At 40.5% G+C, this 15,223-nt stretch overlaps 1 protein-coding gene across 3 annotated transcripts in view; it reads left to right on the top strand.

Annotated features, from left to right (window-relative positions):
• Positions 1–14,350, top strand: part of nek7 (NIMA-related kinase 7) — a 57,796-nt gene extending 43,446 nt beyond the window's left edge. For all 3 annotated transcript variants that reach the window (XM_051375700.1, XM_051375698.1, XM_051375699.1), the window contains 3 exons: positions 413–507; positions 9,073–9,186; positions 11,583–14,350. In XM_051375700.1, the coding sequence (XP_051231660.1) occupies positions 413–507; positions 9,073–9,186; positions 11,583–11,693 (320 nt within the window). In that variant the 3' untranslated portion in view covers positions 11,694–14,350. The remainder of the gene's footprint in view (positions 1–412; positions 508–9,072; positions 9,187–11,582) is intronic.
• Positions 14,351–15,223: the final 873 nt, after the last annotated feature.

The raw sequence follows: 15,223 nt of genomic DNA, 5'->3' as shown, positions 1-15,223 counted from the left end.
TACATATGTATGCGACTTTCTGGTACTTGTACAATTGCATGCACTGTACGGGTGTGCATGATGATATCTAACTTTATTAAATATAATCTTACTTGAGCTTACTTATAATTAACAGAGGCAGTGCATTCTAGTTTTCATTTCAACTCCTGCTGAAATATGAGTGAGTATCCAAACCTCTGAATGTGTCACAGTTTGAGATTCCCCCTCTATTCCTCACCTGCTTTCCTGTACTGTGTCAGTGATGTTGATGAACTGGGGGAAGCATGGGTTTGCAATGCAAAATGTTAAAGCTCACTCTCTCTTTGTCCTGTTCTCCTTCTCTACCTCTGTCTATCTCTTTTGTCCCTTTCTCTTGCTCCCCTCCTCTCCTCTCCTCTCTCTACCTCCCCCCCTCACTCTCTTTGTGTTCCAGTGGGTACTCCTTACTACATGTCACCGGAGAGGATACATGAAAACGGATACAACTTCAAATCTGACATCTGGTCGCTAGGATGCCTGCTCTACGAGGTAAACTATGGGAATATGTGCACACACTGTCACCTTGCAGTCGACTGTAGGAGTGACATGAGAACACATTGGCTCAGACACACACATAAACAAACAAACCACCCTCACCTATAATAGACTACTGTGAGAAAATATATACAAATATATACACCACCTGCACTTTCACACATGGTTATGCTGTATTTACATTCACCTTTGCTACAAGTCCTAATGTACGAAATAAAAAACACACACGTTTATGGTAATAATGTATTCAAATGGACATATTTCTTTACCTTCTATCCCTCCTGTTCCTTGCTTCTTTCAATGTGGCCTGGCGGAGCTGAGGCCTTAAGACTCTTTAGCCTGGGGAACCTGCTAAACGTTGAAAAGCCGGGGAGTGAAGGGAACTGACATGGCCATGTGTTTTAGATAAGGCCGCCCAGTGACACTGACTAGTTTGATTAGTCAGGAGCAAAACACCACAGGGCTCTGCTGTAGACCACACTGAGTGGAAACAAGCCCAGGAGGAGGGAACAAAGAGGAAAGCGAGAGAAGCAGAACAATGATAGACATGGATGATAGCAGTCAATCTGATGTTTCATCTTGCCAACCTTCACATGCACCGAAAACGCACGCACACATTTTCAGAGACACACAGTCGGCCAAGGAAACACCCACATTTTCCTCCCCTGCTCTCTCCTAACTCCCCTGAGTTGCTGATCACTTGGGCTGCATTTCAACGCACCAGTGACTACACCTTCTCTTCAGCGCCTCAGGCATAGAGGTGGAGAACGCGCAAGGAAGAAGTTTTAGCTCAGCTTGCAGGTCATGGTTGCTCAGAGACCACAGCCCTTCATGCTAATTAGTTCCCCACAATGCACTGCGGCAATGCACGGCTGTGGTTGGCTGAAAGCGGTGGGTGCTGTAGGTCACATTCTGTTTTTGTACTTTTTATGTGCGTGTGTGTTGTATATGTGTGTTTTTTACACGGAGGATGCTACTTTTACTGTTGATAAAAACCAGATTGCTCAAGTTTATATTACTCCTGTTGCATAGTTTCTGCAGCTATCATGATTGCGTAACCACATCAGCATTTTTGATTAAGTCATTTTGTTGTGGTTAATTTTGTTAGGGTGAGTTTGGTTAAGGTTTTTATTTAGTTCAATTTAAAACTAATCAATTGTCAAACATTTGGACACTATTTATTTCTAAGATTTTTGCCTCTTGTTTGACAGCGACAGCAGAGAAATAAAGACAAGGAAGGAGAGAGGGGTATGACATGAAACAGAACCCACTAGACACCCTGAAAAAGTCCCTTTAAAGAAATCATCAAACATTTGGCTAGGTTTAATTGTAGTTGAAGATTCTGTCCGTTGTGTAACTTGACTACTTCTGTTTTTTTTTTTCAATAGTTTGTTGAGGACGCTGTTCATTCTGAAATTGTCACAGAGCTGCCTGTGCATCCTGAGCATTGATTGTTTCACGTTTTCAGATGAGGCACAGTCCATTGATCTTTTATGAGTTTCACCCATGGGACAGCTGCTTGGGGTCACAGCCTGTGCTAAAGACTGAAAAAGCAAGATGGAGACCAGAGATGAGGAGAGGGAAGGAGAGGGCTAGAGAGCAAAAGTGAAAAAATAGAGGGAGACTTGTTGCTCCCTGAGGAGGTCAGGAGGCAAGGAATAAAGATGTAAGGTGAAAAAGTTTAGGAATCTATATGGGAACAATATAGGAAGCTAGAGAAGGCAGTATAAGTCTTCAGAAGGAGATAGAAGGTTAGACAGAGAGAAAGAGCAGAGGGGGAAGAAGTGGAAGGGGAAAATAACAAATAGCGAGAGCAGGGTTATAGATTGCTGGAGAGAAGAGGAAGATGGGGGGGTGCTCATTCAGAGAGAAGGTTCTGTAGGTACAAGAGCAGAGACAGAACTCCAGCCATCAGGTCAAGGTGAGCCATGCATGGAGCCTGTGGAGATAAAGATTTTACAACCTTATTGTTACCAGAGCAGTGCTCACCATGCCATGCATATTCTCTTTGAAGAGCAAACCCTTGCTTTCCACTCTTCTTGGTAAGAGGGCTCCACAGTGCATTCAGTGTCAGGAAACTTGCCTCTTTTTCTCTGAAAACTCTCTCCTCCATTCCTCTTTGCTCTGTTCTCCTCCCCTCTGCTATGTTCCCCTCCGTATGCCTCCCTTTTCCTCACTTAACCTTCAGGCATAAGGAATTCACATAAAAAAATCCACGCCTGATCCCTCTAGTACTCATTGATTTCACTCTGAACATACAGTGGGCACTGTGGATTGTGCTGGTCTACGTGTGTGTGTGTGTGTATCCCAGGGAGTTTGGCTCCTTATGTGTGAAACAGCTCCATTTGAGAGAGGCTGCCTTTTTCATTCTTGTGCCTGGGGGCTGGGTTAGGGTCCGAAGGGTCCATCCGTCAATACCCGGTCATTGTATCAGCGTCTATCTTTATCTTCCATTCTGTTTGATCCCTTTCTGCTCGTGTCCAACCTCATTACATCACCTGACCCTGCCCTGTGCCCCTCACCCAAACCCCCTACGCTGTGGTAAACAGGGATGCTGCAGTTGCTTGGGTAGTCTCCCAGGGTGACCAGGAAGGTAAGGAGGGGGTTTTGTCACACACCAATCGATAAGATTGCGGTCTCCTAGCACTCTCTCCTCTTGCTCTCAGTGAAAAACCACCTCGTATTTGCATTAGTAACTCTCACCCGCTTCTTGCGTTTTACAGACACTGTAGGTCTCCAGCTTGGATGGATATTTTGTGGTTGCTGTGTTTTGTATAAAGGTTAGCAGAGGGGGAGAATATCTTGAAAAGCTTTACTGGAATGTGTCTCCTTCCTGTAAGAGCTCAGCCATCCATACCTCTGACTGTGCCCATGTCTCATGCCTCCTGCCTTATTCCTCTCCCTCCCCTCTTGTTTTGCTGTTGGTTTTATGAGGCCCAAAAATGCTTGGTTCTCAGCAGCTGGCGTTTGCATGTGATGAGTTGGCCCTGTGGCTAGCTCTCTATATGTTTTTGAAAATGGGAGTGGGAGTTCTTGCAAACAAAGCCTGCTGCTTGCGGATTTGCCTTTGTATCCTTTTATCTGTTTCAAACACTGCATGTAGTTTTTAATACGTTACATACATGTTCCTCCTACCAGTCTCATTAACAGGGTGTGCCAAATCTAGGCCATTTGTGTACAATATGTCAGGTGCCTTCCTTCCTTCTCTGCTCTGCTTTCAGCTTAAAACATTAATAACATTTGAGAACAAGACCTTCAATTCAGTTGTATCTTTATGAGTCCACTGCACAGTCATGTTTTGAAACTTTAGTGTCTGAGTAGTTTTTGATATTTTGGGACCACTCTCATATCAGTTTGTTAAATATGAAGTCCCTGTAAAACCACAAATTGTGTTTACACTTCAGCTTTTGTACGTATTATACAAACCAGATTTCACTGAAGCTTGAACTTGAATAAGTGAGCTTTAGAGGTGCTGGTAGCATGATTTTGTTACCTTTGGACAGAACCAGGTTAGCTTACGGCCGTTTCCAGTTTTTGTGCTAACTAAGCTACCACGCTGCTGGCTGTAGCTTCTTATTTAATGGACAGACATGAGAGGGGTATATACTTCTCATTTAACTCTCAGCAAGAAAGTACTAAAGTGCATATCCAAATATGTTGAACTATTCCTTTAAGTTCCACAATTCAAATACAGACACTTAGCTGCAGTGAGATGGGGACATAAGAACACATAGAGAATGTGTTTTCCTCAAAAGTTCCACCCAGTGGAACAATCTGGCACTTTTAATTCATCCTTCCATTTATATCTTCACGTCTTTCTTCCTTTCTTCTTCCCTTTAGTGTGTTGAAGTAGAGCAGTGATGACTCCACTGGGTGTAGGTATATTTTTAATGACTGTCCCTACACTGTGACTTATTGCCTTGATTAATATATCATCATAAAACCACATTAAGGACCAGTGAGCACATAAAAAAGTCATGCTTTCCTCACTTGTACAGTGTGAGAGACTGTGTGTGTGTGTGTGTGTGTGTGTGTGTGTGTGTGTGTGTGTGTGTGTGTGTGTGTGTGTGTGTGTGTGTGTGTGTGTGTGTGTGTGTGTGTGTGTGTGTGTGTGTGTGAGACAGAGAGAAAGAGTGTGTGAGTGTGTGTGTGTGTGTGTGTGTGTGTGTGTGAGAGAGAGAGAGAGAGAGAGAGTGTGTGTGTGAGAGAGAGAGACAGAGAGAGAGTGTGTGTGTGTGTGTATAAGAGGAGAACGTATATTAAATGTAGATCTGTTTTTCATGTGTGAACAACATCATAATCGTATGTGTGTTTATAAATGAATAAGTGAGAACTTGTGAGAAGCCCTTCAGTCCCAGCCTGAAAGAGCTCCAGGGATAAAGGGGGGTGGAAGGAGAAGACGGGAGGCTCTCGCAGCTCCTTTTAATTGGCGTACAGGGAGAGAAGCTGGAGAGAGAGAGCGGGATCAGTGTTAATTAAGCTGGAAGGCCCCATCCAGACCTTTTACACGGACAGGGATGCTGGCTTTACATGCCTGGGCTGGGGAGAGTGCAGCCTGGCCAGCTGAAGAAGAGCTGAGGAACAAAGGAGGGTGTGTGTGTGTGTGTGTGTGTGTTTTTTTGTGTGTGTCTGTGTGTGTCTGTGTGTGTGTGTGTCTGTGTGTGTGTCTGTGTCTGTGTGTGTGTGTGTGTGTGTGTGTCTGTGTGTGTGTGTGTCTGTGTGTGTGTCTGTGTGTTTTAAAGGGTGTGCGTGTGTTCTGCCACCAGCAGCTCACACCCCTTAGACAGACAGCAGGCATGCGTGTGCATTGTATGTCTTTCGAATATCAATGAACCATACACACACACACACACACACACACACACACACACACACACACCCACAGTCTCATACTCACACACCAGGGCCTCAGAGGTCAGGGAGTGAGTCAATCATCTAACCCATTGCGACGACACAGTCTGAAAAAATGAGTGTGTGTGTGTATGCATGTGTGTGTGAGTGTGTGTGCGTGCTCAGAGCAGGGGGCCGGCAGCTGTCAGGGGCTAGGAGCAGCAGGCACTAATGAAGCAGATGAATAGTGCAAAAACTCCCAAATACAAACAGGACAGTTGACATTTTTCATCTGTCAAAAGCAGAAGATGCATGAAAATACGATGGGGTCTTGTTTAACCCTTTGCCTCCTGGTGTCTATAGTTGGCTGATTTTCTTCTTTTTCTCTCTGTTTCCATCTCTTTTTTTCTGTCTCGCTTACTGAGAAATGTATAGATTTGGAAAGCCCACAGACATCCACACTACCTGTACTGTACCAGTACTAAAAGGTGTACATATATTTGTTATAAAGCAATTAAGAGTGTTTTCCCACACATCCCTTTTCAAGTCATTGAAGTAAACTTTTACTGCAAATAGTCAGCAATTTTTGTGCACACTCCATTCCAACTCCATACCCTTTTGAAAAAAAGCCAGCTGATTCTGCCTGGCACTGCCCTCTAGTTTTTTTTTCTCTCTCAGTCTGTTTGTTGGAAAGTGATTTAGCTACTGACATAAAAGTGCAAGATGTCCATTGACCTTTCTGGTAAATTTCTCATGGTAAAATCTATAGTTTTCTGACCTCCCTGGACTGATGATGTATTTATAGGCTGCAAATAGCAAATTTGCTGGTGATTTACTGGTTGGAGGTTTAAACAATTGAATAAATTAATGTTAATATTGTTGCAATTATTTTTGTCTTTAATTTATCAAGGGCCAATCATGAATGATAACATAACAGGTAGTTTAAAATAGTGGACAGATCATTTGAATGTGATCTCACCTCTCAGGCATCTGTACTAATGTCCTTTTTAAAATTACATATTGTACTGTATTTGTGTCTTTACGTGCTTTTTAATGGTTGGAACTGAACCAATGTAAAAAGTCTTTTGTTTTCCAATGATAGAAATACTTTGTATTAGCTATACTTAGTTGGGTTTAGTGTGTAACATCTTTATATGGCAGGAGATCCTGTTTTAATGAGCATTTTACATAACATGATGATTGTTTTGTACATTGCAACACTTTGGTGCGTTTGGTAGCACTCTGGCTCTGTAAGACTGTGGCATTATCCCTCTGGAGATCTCTGTTAAAATCTGCGTTTTCAAGGATGTACCATTGCTGTATGCGCATTTGTCCATGTGTATGTGTGACTGTTTTTGTCTCTTAATCGCTGCCGAATCAAATTTGAAATCTTAGGTTACAGATAGAGCATCATTGCTGACACACACAGGAATACACATTTCCTCACACATCTCATCACTGTCAACCTCCTGCTGTGCCAGTCTCAGTAGTCATTGTTGGAACAGAGGGAGAAACAAAGAGAGGGACTCCTTCTTTACTTCATGTGTTTTTGTGAGGATATACTGTATTAATGCGATTGTTTGATTAAGGGCGTGGATTAATGTGTGGTGGTAAATTATGTCCAGAGGAGAGATGGCCTACTGAGTTCCTGCTGCCGTCATCTTGACATCTCAGTGGAAGCTGTTACAGAGACTCTGTCAAAATCTGCCCGATAGGGAAGAAGAACTTTTCTGTCTCTCTATCATCACTGTGTGACAAATCTTTTTTAGTGAAGACTGAAATGTGGAAGCCGCTTACACGTTTGTGATGTGCTTGGCAATCTTAAAGAGTTATATTTAAGTTACATCTGTAGTTATATTTTCTATTATAGTTTGTAATATTTTATTTTGTGATATCTTGTACCTCCACTTTTGTACTCTCTTTCGCACTGCAGTGCCCTATGCTGCTGTGTCAATCTTGAATTTCTCCTAAGGGGGATCAATAAAGGAACATCTTATCTTAACCTATCTTATCTTACATGCAACAAAGTGAGCCAATTTCACTTGGTAAAATTCTTTTGTTGTAGAAATTCTCGTGACTTCACTGGTCAAATGACCAGTGAGTTTGTTTGTGTAATGCTGAGGTAGGCAGGCAACCATTTGCAAAGGAATGAATCACCTAATGTTCATATGTCCCCATTGTAACTAAAAAAACAGCTTCTGTTATTCTGCCTGTATTTTCTTTATGGTCTTATTCACACACACACATATATATCGTCTTTCTTGTGTCTGATATTGTGGAAGGTGGCACATTCACACTAATCTACCATATTCTTTATGGAACGATTCCATTTGGATTCATATGTAGATTCTTTCACTCTACCAATTAACAGACTGTCAAACACATACTGTACATTCTCCGTTAATAATGACGGTACACCTGGAAAAAATACCAAGTAAAAATAATGTGTAACAAAATGTCATCTGCGCACTATGATACACATGTTGTTTTCTTTGCCTTGTCCTTTTTTATTAGGAATAGATGCTTCTTGTTCCAATTCATCACCATTTGTCATCATTTACCACGTACAACATTTCTATAAGATCACATTCAAGTTAGAAATGTCCCACAGTACTGCAACAAAACTGCAGGAAACCTGAAATGGCACTGATTGTCCATTAATGGTCCTAGATCCATATTCACATTGGTCCAGAAGACTCCTGTGGAAGTCATTGAGATGTACAGCAACATTTCAACTTGCTCAGAAGTGCCTTGTGGCCTAGAACAGGTGCAAGGCATGACATTGGAATATGGATTTCACCTACTGTATACATAAATGATAACCAAGTCAACAAGCTCCAACATCATCACAGACACTGACGGCTATTCCAACCATGTTTATTTATCATTACTCATGCAATTTGACCCAAAACATGAGCATTTATTTAGAAAATGCTGAAACAGGAAATAAAAAAGAAGAAGAATTTTAGTGTCCTTGTTATGCAAGTTTGCTGCAGGCATCACCTTGCGCCTGCACATTTATAGGAAGTGAGTCAGTCACTAAGCCTGGCAAAAATGGCATGCTATATTTTCTATTCTTAGAAGGCAGCAGGGATTCTTCACCTGTTTCCACTCAGCAAAATCTCCTTATCCTTTCCACTCTTCCTTGCCATTCCCATCTGCCTCTCCTCTGCTCTGCTTGCTTGAATTTGTTTTCCAGAGGATACAGTTCCCTCGCTGCTCCAGCAAACTGAAAAATTCTCTCTCTCTCTCATATGCCTGCACCCCTCTCCTCACATTCTCCTCTTCCTTTCTCAACTCTGTATTTCCTCTCATTCTCATCACTAAGTTTTGGAAGCAGTGCAGCAGAAAGTACCAGCAAACTAGAAGAAAACATACAAGCTAAGAGAAGCTTTCATGGATTTTGGACTACTGCTCATTCCACTACAAAGAACATAAAAAAATGTGTACTGATTTGATATGTTGACAAAACATATCGACTTGTTGTCTGACTTTATTTGTGTCTCACTCACAAGCACTCCCTACTTTAATCAATAAGTCATATACCTCGATAGCAGTAAACTGTGCAGGTTCAGTAACATACATTACAGTCTCTTCTGTGTAGCACCTGTTGAAATTTTGACTGGGTGTTTCAAGTTTTTACTTTGTTCTCTCACACACTTTCCTCTTGTCTTCTCCACATTTCTCTCAACATTTCCTCTCCCTGTTTCCTTATATCTTATATTTCAGATGGCAGCCCTACAGAGTCCATTCTATGGGGATAAGATGAACCTTTACTCCCTTTGTAAGAAGATAGAACAGTGTGACTACCCCCCTCTTCCCTCAGATCACTACTCAGAGGAGGTAAGTGCTGTGTCCATTGCCTTTTACTGCTATGGTAGGTAGGTATGGACCTGCTCAGTATTTTAAAAGGACTCACGATAGTCTCAACTCCTGAACTCCTGGAAAAGAAACTTAAAAGAAATCCTTAATATCTTTTAAGTGAACTACTGTTTTAAGCAGTCGTGACCGGTTTCTCTTTCTCTGTGCCAGTTTGCTGATTTTGACTTGTGTTGACTATTAAAGTAAATTTTTTATATGTAAGTGAAATCCACCCAACTGCATGAGCTACAGTACTGTATGATTTTGCTCTGTGATCAAAAGGCCAGCTATGATTTTAACCGTTTGAAAATTAAATGCACATATCAAAAGCATCTGGCCATGCTACAAAGTTGGGTGAAACTAAATAGGCTGGAGTGTCATGTTTCCCTAACTAAATGTTAAATCATCTGCTGTAATTCTGCATAGATTTACCCGTGCACAGAAATGTAATGTAGTCGGGCTGTGGTTAAAGATCGCCTTATTGCTGATTGCCAGAGACGTGTGTATGAATGCGCATGGCTTTGTGTTTGCATGCCCTCTTTTTTGTGGGTGGCATTTCTTTCCAAGATTTCTGTCTTTTTCTCTTACATATCAATATATTAAGTCAAGTGTACACACTACAATGTTTTCCTACAAACAGAAAGTCTTATTGCTTGATAATTAAAAGGCAAAAGACGTCCGCTCGTGTGTGTGATCTATTTAAAAGAACATACCAGTGTTTTTCCATGTGCCAGCCCTTATACTGTAAGTTCAATTAAGGAATTGTTTTATAGATTAGTCTATGTTACAACATAAGCTCACATCTGAGAGCATTTGACATTTTCTACTTTTAAACAATTAAACAGTTATCAGAATTGTTGACAACAAATTTGCTATCAATGATCCAATAACTATACACTTTTTTTCCCAACTGTACATATACTTTACATCACCGTTAACCTTTTTGCAAACCATTCTGCACTGTTTTAAAAAAGAAAAAGTAAAGCCTACATGTTATATACTTAGGGAAACCCCAGAAACATACTGGTCAGTATAGTCCCTAATGAAAAAAAGTGATCAACCTATTGTGTCCTTTTATCTCTATGCCCTCCTCTCTACTATCAGTGTATCTGCATATGCAAGTCCACAGTGGCTAATTTTAAGTGGCCATCCTTTTTCATGTCCCTCTAATAGTAAACCCTGAGAGAAGGGCTTTTAATATATTGTGATTTACTTCATTAGGTTGATAAAGGCTAATTGCAGAGGTGTCTCAAGCCTCTGTACTGTTTATGTGTGTGTGTTTTTATGTGCAGGAGCAATTGTGCAAGTGTATTTTTTGTTACAAAAGCTCCCTCTCCACACAGACACACACACCACACTGAGCTTCTGCGTTGCCCCACATGTCACCCCCATCCAGGAGAAAGGGAGACAAAGCGAAAGAGAGAGGGAATGATAGAGCGAGAGACAGGGCGATGGAGAGATGGAGATGAGGGGGGTGCCTGCAGCGCCTGTCTGGATGTAAACAATGCTCCTGAAGGATCGGCAGCAAACTGTCAGCTGCTCATCTTTGTTGTGTCATTTAACCATCTCCGTCTATGCTTCCCCCCACGCCTCCCTTCAGTAACTCCTACTACCCCCCTCCCTCCACCTGACACCCCCCACTCCCCCACCCCACTCGCCATGCAAAGAAGCGCATGAATATTTTACATATCTGCATCTCTTTCTCTCTCCCCCCCTCTCCATCTCCATTCTGTGGGACTAATTCTCAGACTGTCTGAATTTGCATCTTTTTCTCACTTTCTCTCTCACTCAGGCACACACACACACACACACATATATAAGCACAGCGGCTGACGAGAACTCGTCCAAGCCGGTGCCACGCAACAGCGGCCAGGAAGTCGGGAGACGGTTACCATAGCGACCTCGCGTAGATGTTATTTTTTTCTTTCCTCTCCATCTTTTATTCTCTTCTTTTTTTTTAATGATGGCGGTGGCTGTTCCGCCTGCGAGCCTGTCTATCTATCTGCTCCAATCAGCCGCTTCGCTCGGCTTCAAGTGTAAGTGCTGTCTCCGGATGGCAATGGAGTGGCAGCAGTGTGTGCATGCGGGTGGGTGTGTGTGCGTGTGTGTGTGTGGGCTCAGGTAAAAGTGGATTCAGCAGACCAATAAGCGATTAGTGCCCTAACCCAGCCTCGTGTCTTTGTCTCAGCTCGATTACTTGTTGCCTTGTTGTTATTATGGAAAGAGCTCATTAAACGACGAGCAGGTGTCTGTTAGCAGAGGCTTGTTCATTTCTGAAGCTGCTCTTTTAAAATCCACAGTTCGGTCTCACTACAGTGTCATTGACTGTTATTTTTCTCTTTACCTCCAAACCAACAACCCCCTGTCCCTCTCCCCAGCTGAGGAACTTGGTAGATATGTGCATCAACCCTGACCCGGAGAAGAGGCCGGACATCACCTATGTGTACGACATTGCCAAACACATGCAGAACATGACACAGGGCAGCTAAGCCCAGAGTTGCACACACTACAGCTTGCAGAACTCCTCCCCACTTCCCTCCTTGCTCTTCATGCTGGACTCGTACACATCTATCAGCTTTTATACAAAAATTTACTCCAGAGTTTAGCTCCTTGTGATAAGTAATATGTGTAACTGTATTTTCAAGGTGATGGCACAGTCTATAACATGACTTGCACCCATACCTTTTCTGCCCTAGGATAAAGATCAGAGAGATAATGCTTTTTTTGTCCGATGGACCTCCCATTCCTTAGACTTTAATAATGTTACAGCACTGAAACTCAATGTATTGTAACTCAGTGATGTGTTTGTATGGCTTTAAAATGCATGTCCTCTGTCTTTTGTAGTAAAGCCATTTTTCAGCAATGCTATTTAAAGCAGATATACTGGAAACTTGTAAAATTAAAAAATGCAAAGTTTGGTGTTACCCGTTACTTAACCTCAAAACAGGTAATCAATTCAAATGTCCTTAAAAATTATCTGTTGCGTCCCATGAGACATGTGGTCACCAAACGGCACAAAAAAGACTTTGAGAACAATGGTAAAATTGGAGTGAAGAGTTTTCCAATTAGTGGCAGCAAAACTGAGAGACACTGAGAGTGTTATTGATGGTTGAAGCATTGTTGTGTTGCACTTTTTACCCTGGTACTGGAAGGCTGGCTGGGTGATCATGTCTAATGAATGTATTAGGAAAGGAAGGATCATGTAGAGAGTAGACTAGAGACACGCTTGGGGGGAAAACATGGGCAAATGTCTCCACAACACTTTGAATGTAAGTCATTTTGACACTTTTGTATTGTCTTTGAAAACATTCAGAATGTCTCTTTTTTTTGACAACCTAGAAGGAGTTGTAGATGCTGTAACAAAAGCAGTTTTAAGTCTGCTGTTTACCTTAGTCACTGACACCAAAAACATTTTCTCCTTGGTTCAACTTAAACAAGGTATTACTGATTTTGCTGGTAAAACCATGAAAAAAAGTCAAAACATAGTTCTCATTGTGGTCCAGTGGATGCATTTGACCCACCAGAAAGACATTGTGTCGACAAAATGTTGTGATTGTAACTGTTGCTGTGTAAGTTTGCGGTGTAGTTGTGTTAACAAATATGTTGAAGAGATAGCAGATTCTTACCTTGTGTAGCCGTCCACGTCATGAGTAAAACACAGCTTAACATATGTCCTCAGCTGAGATACCAAAGAGAAAAGTCAAACGTAAAGAGAGCAGTTTATATGTTAAGGTACCTTTTTATGAAAACCATATGAAAGACTTGTACTGAAAAAAATAAACAAGCGCCAATGGGACTTTTTTTTTTTTTTTACTGTAAATAGAGAAGAAGTTTTAATACTGTAAGATTTTAGTGACCCTTTATTCATTTGGAGGAAGGAACGCATATATATATAATTTTTACAGCAGTGAATAGGTTTACACCAGGGTGTCACAAATGACTAGCACTGACGACCACTGGTTTACATGACAATGATACCACATGAAAGGTATAGTAAGTAAACAATTATTGATAACGCTTTATTTCAGTGTCTTATGAATTTGCTTTTAACATTATCAAATAGCCTGTTAACCGTTAATTCAGATATTGTACATGTTCTCATTTTTTTAATTAACATTTAATAATGTGTTATATATACAAAATCAAAGCTTGTAGTTGCAAGAAAATGTAAGTTATTTTGTTTTGGTCAACAGAATATTTTGATAGTGTGTTGATAGTAGTTATTTGTCTGAGACGTGCAAATACAGTGTTTTACAATTTTGTTTGCAATTGTACACCTTGTTGTGATTGTTGTTCCTTTGCATAGCTTCTCTCTGCAGTAAAAAAAAATTCATTTCAGTACTTAGTTTCAGTAATTCTTCCTCATCTTCACTGTTTATTTCCTATCTCTATGCTCTCTTTACAAGAGCAACTGAATAGCACCGAACATTATTAGATTTGCTTGAAAGAGCTTTTTAGATATTTGGATTTGATGCTGTACAGATCTCCCTAAAGAAATTGGTAGTATATAACAGGAAAAATCCCCAAATGTTTATTCTTTTGTATTGGCTCAAAAGACACATTTATATTGATGCTTTCTCAACGCCAAAGCACTATATTCAGTTATAATGAAAACAGCCCAGGAAAGAGAACAGATATTAAGTTCTATTCTGTCATTTAATGTCAGGAAACAGTTCAATATGATTTCATTTCTTGTCTTCTTTTAAAACTAAATGCATATATCTTGCTGTTGTCTGTCACCTTGCTAGTTAAGAATGCTTTATGTGGTGCAAAGTCAGGTTGCAATGCCTTAAACTATGTGTGTGCAGTAATGGTTATATTTCTGTTGATGCACAGAAATGGAGATTCAGGTTTTATTTTTTTTTTTTTACTCCTCACTGGGGGGTTGTTTATAACAAACAGTGCTCAGTCATTTTAAGGATTAGGGCAATTTCTTGGTAGAGAAAATTTTTAGTCTATAGTATATGACGGTGCTCTCCAGTGTCAAGTTGGTATTGAAGAGTGCAGGGGTTTTCCAGAAAGTCAAATATTGGAATTTATTTATTTTTTTGGTAGTTTCGTTTTCTCAACATTTCATTTAAAATTAAGAAATCCTCATCACAAACACCCTGTATGCTAAATAAATGTAATAAAGCTTTGAAATTTCTTTTGGACATTAGAGTGAGTGCTTGGAGCTCTTACTAGATATTCTAGATACTAGATAATATGTTTCACATCTCATCAAATCTCATCAGGCATCACTGTTTGAACGATTAGAGCATCACTTGATTGTCAAGAAATACAGTAAGAAAATAAAAGTCACGCTGTAACATTTATGCAATGCCAAACATTATCAGGCCCAACCAGTATGATTTAGATGCAGAGCTGCAGTAATTGCAGTTTCACACCTGCAGTTATGGACCACTAGGGGCATTTTTAAGGATGGACTGAACTTCAAAGTCCAGAATGACCCTTTTACCTGAATTTACAAGTTGGGATGTTTTACTGTGATCAACTAGCAAATCATACTAGCTTAACAATAAGTATATTCCTATGACTTCCATTTTTTCTGTAACACACCATGTTAGACAATATAACCCAGACTGATAATAGAACATACATTGGAGTTTATGTCTGGATCCATTAAGTCTTGTAGTTACTTTTTATTGGCCTCGAAGTTCATGTTATGTACATTATTTTCCAATAATACAAGGCCATCTTAACATCAATAGAGTGTAAATGTAATGTCATCTTATATTAACTAACTTTAGAAGTTGCAGAAGACGGCATGAATGCACAGTTTAATCACTGATAGCACAATGGGTTATGGGATACTAGAATAGTCTGTATACTAGTGGCGACATAGACTAAGTCCAGTTTAGATATTTTCCGTATGTATTGTTTATTGGTAAAAATAAAGAATTTATCCAGACAATTAAAACTTGGGGTTCATCTGTCTGGTTGTTAAGTGCCTGAAAAGGCTGCATGATACAGATGTGTAGAAAGAAAAAATAGATGTTTTTTTTCAAAAGACTGAATG

The sequence above is a fragment of the Dicentrarchus labrax genome, unplaced genomic scaffold (genome assembly GCF_905237075.1).
Source record: "Dicentrarchus labrax unplaced genomic scaffold, dlabrax2021, whole genome shotgun sequence".
NCBI classification, from domain to species: domain Eukaryota; kingdom Metazoa; phylum Chordata; class Actinopteri; family Moronidae; genus Dicentrarchus; species Dicentrarchus labrax.
Note: the sequence above shows the minus strand (reverse complement) of the source record. Positions and strands in the feature narration are given on the sequence as shown.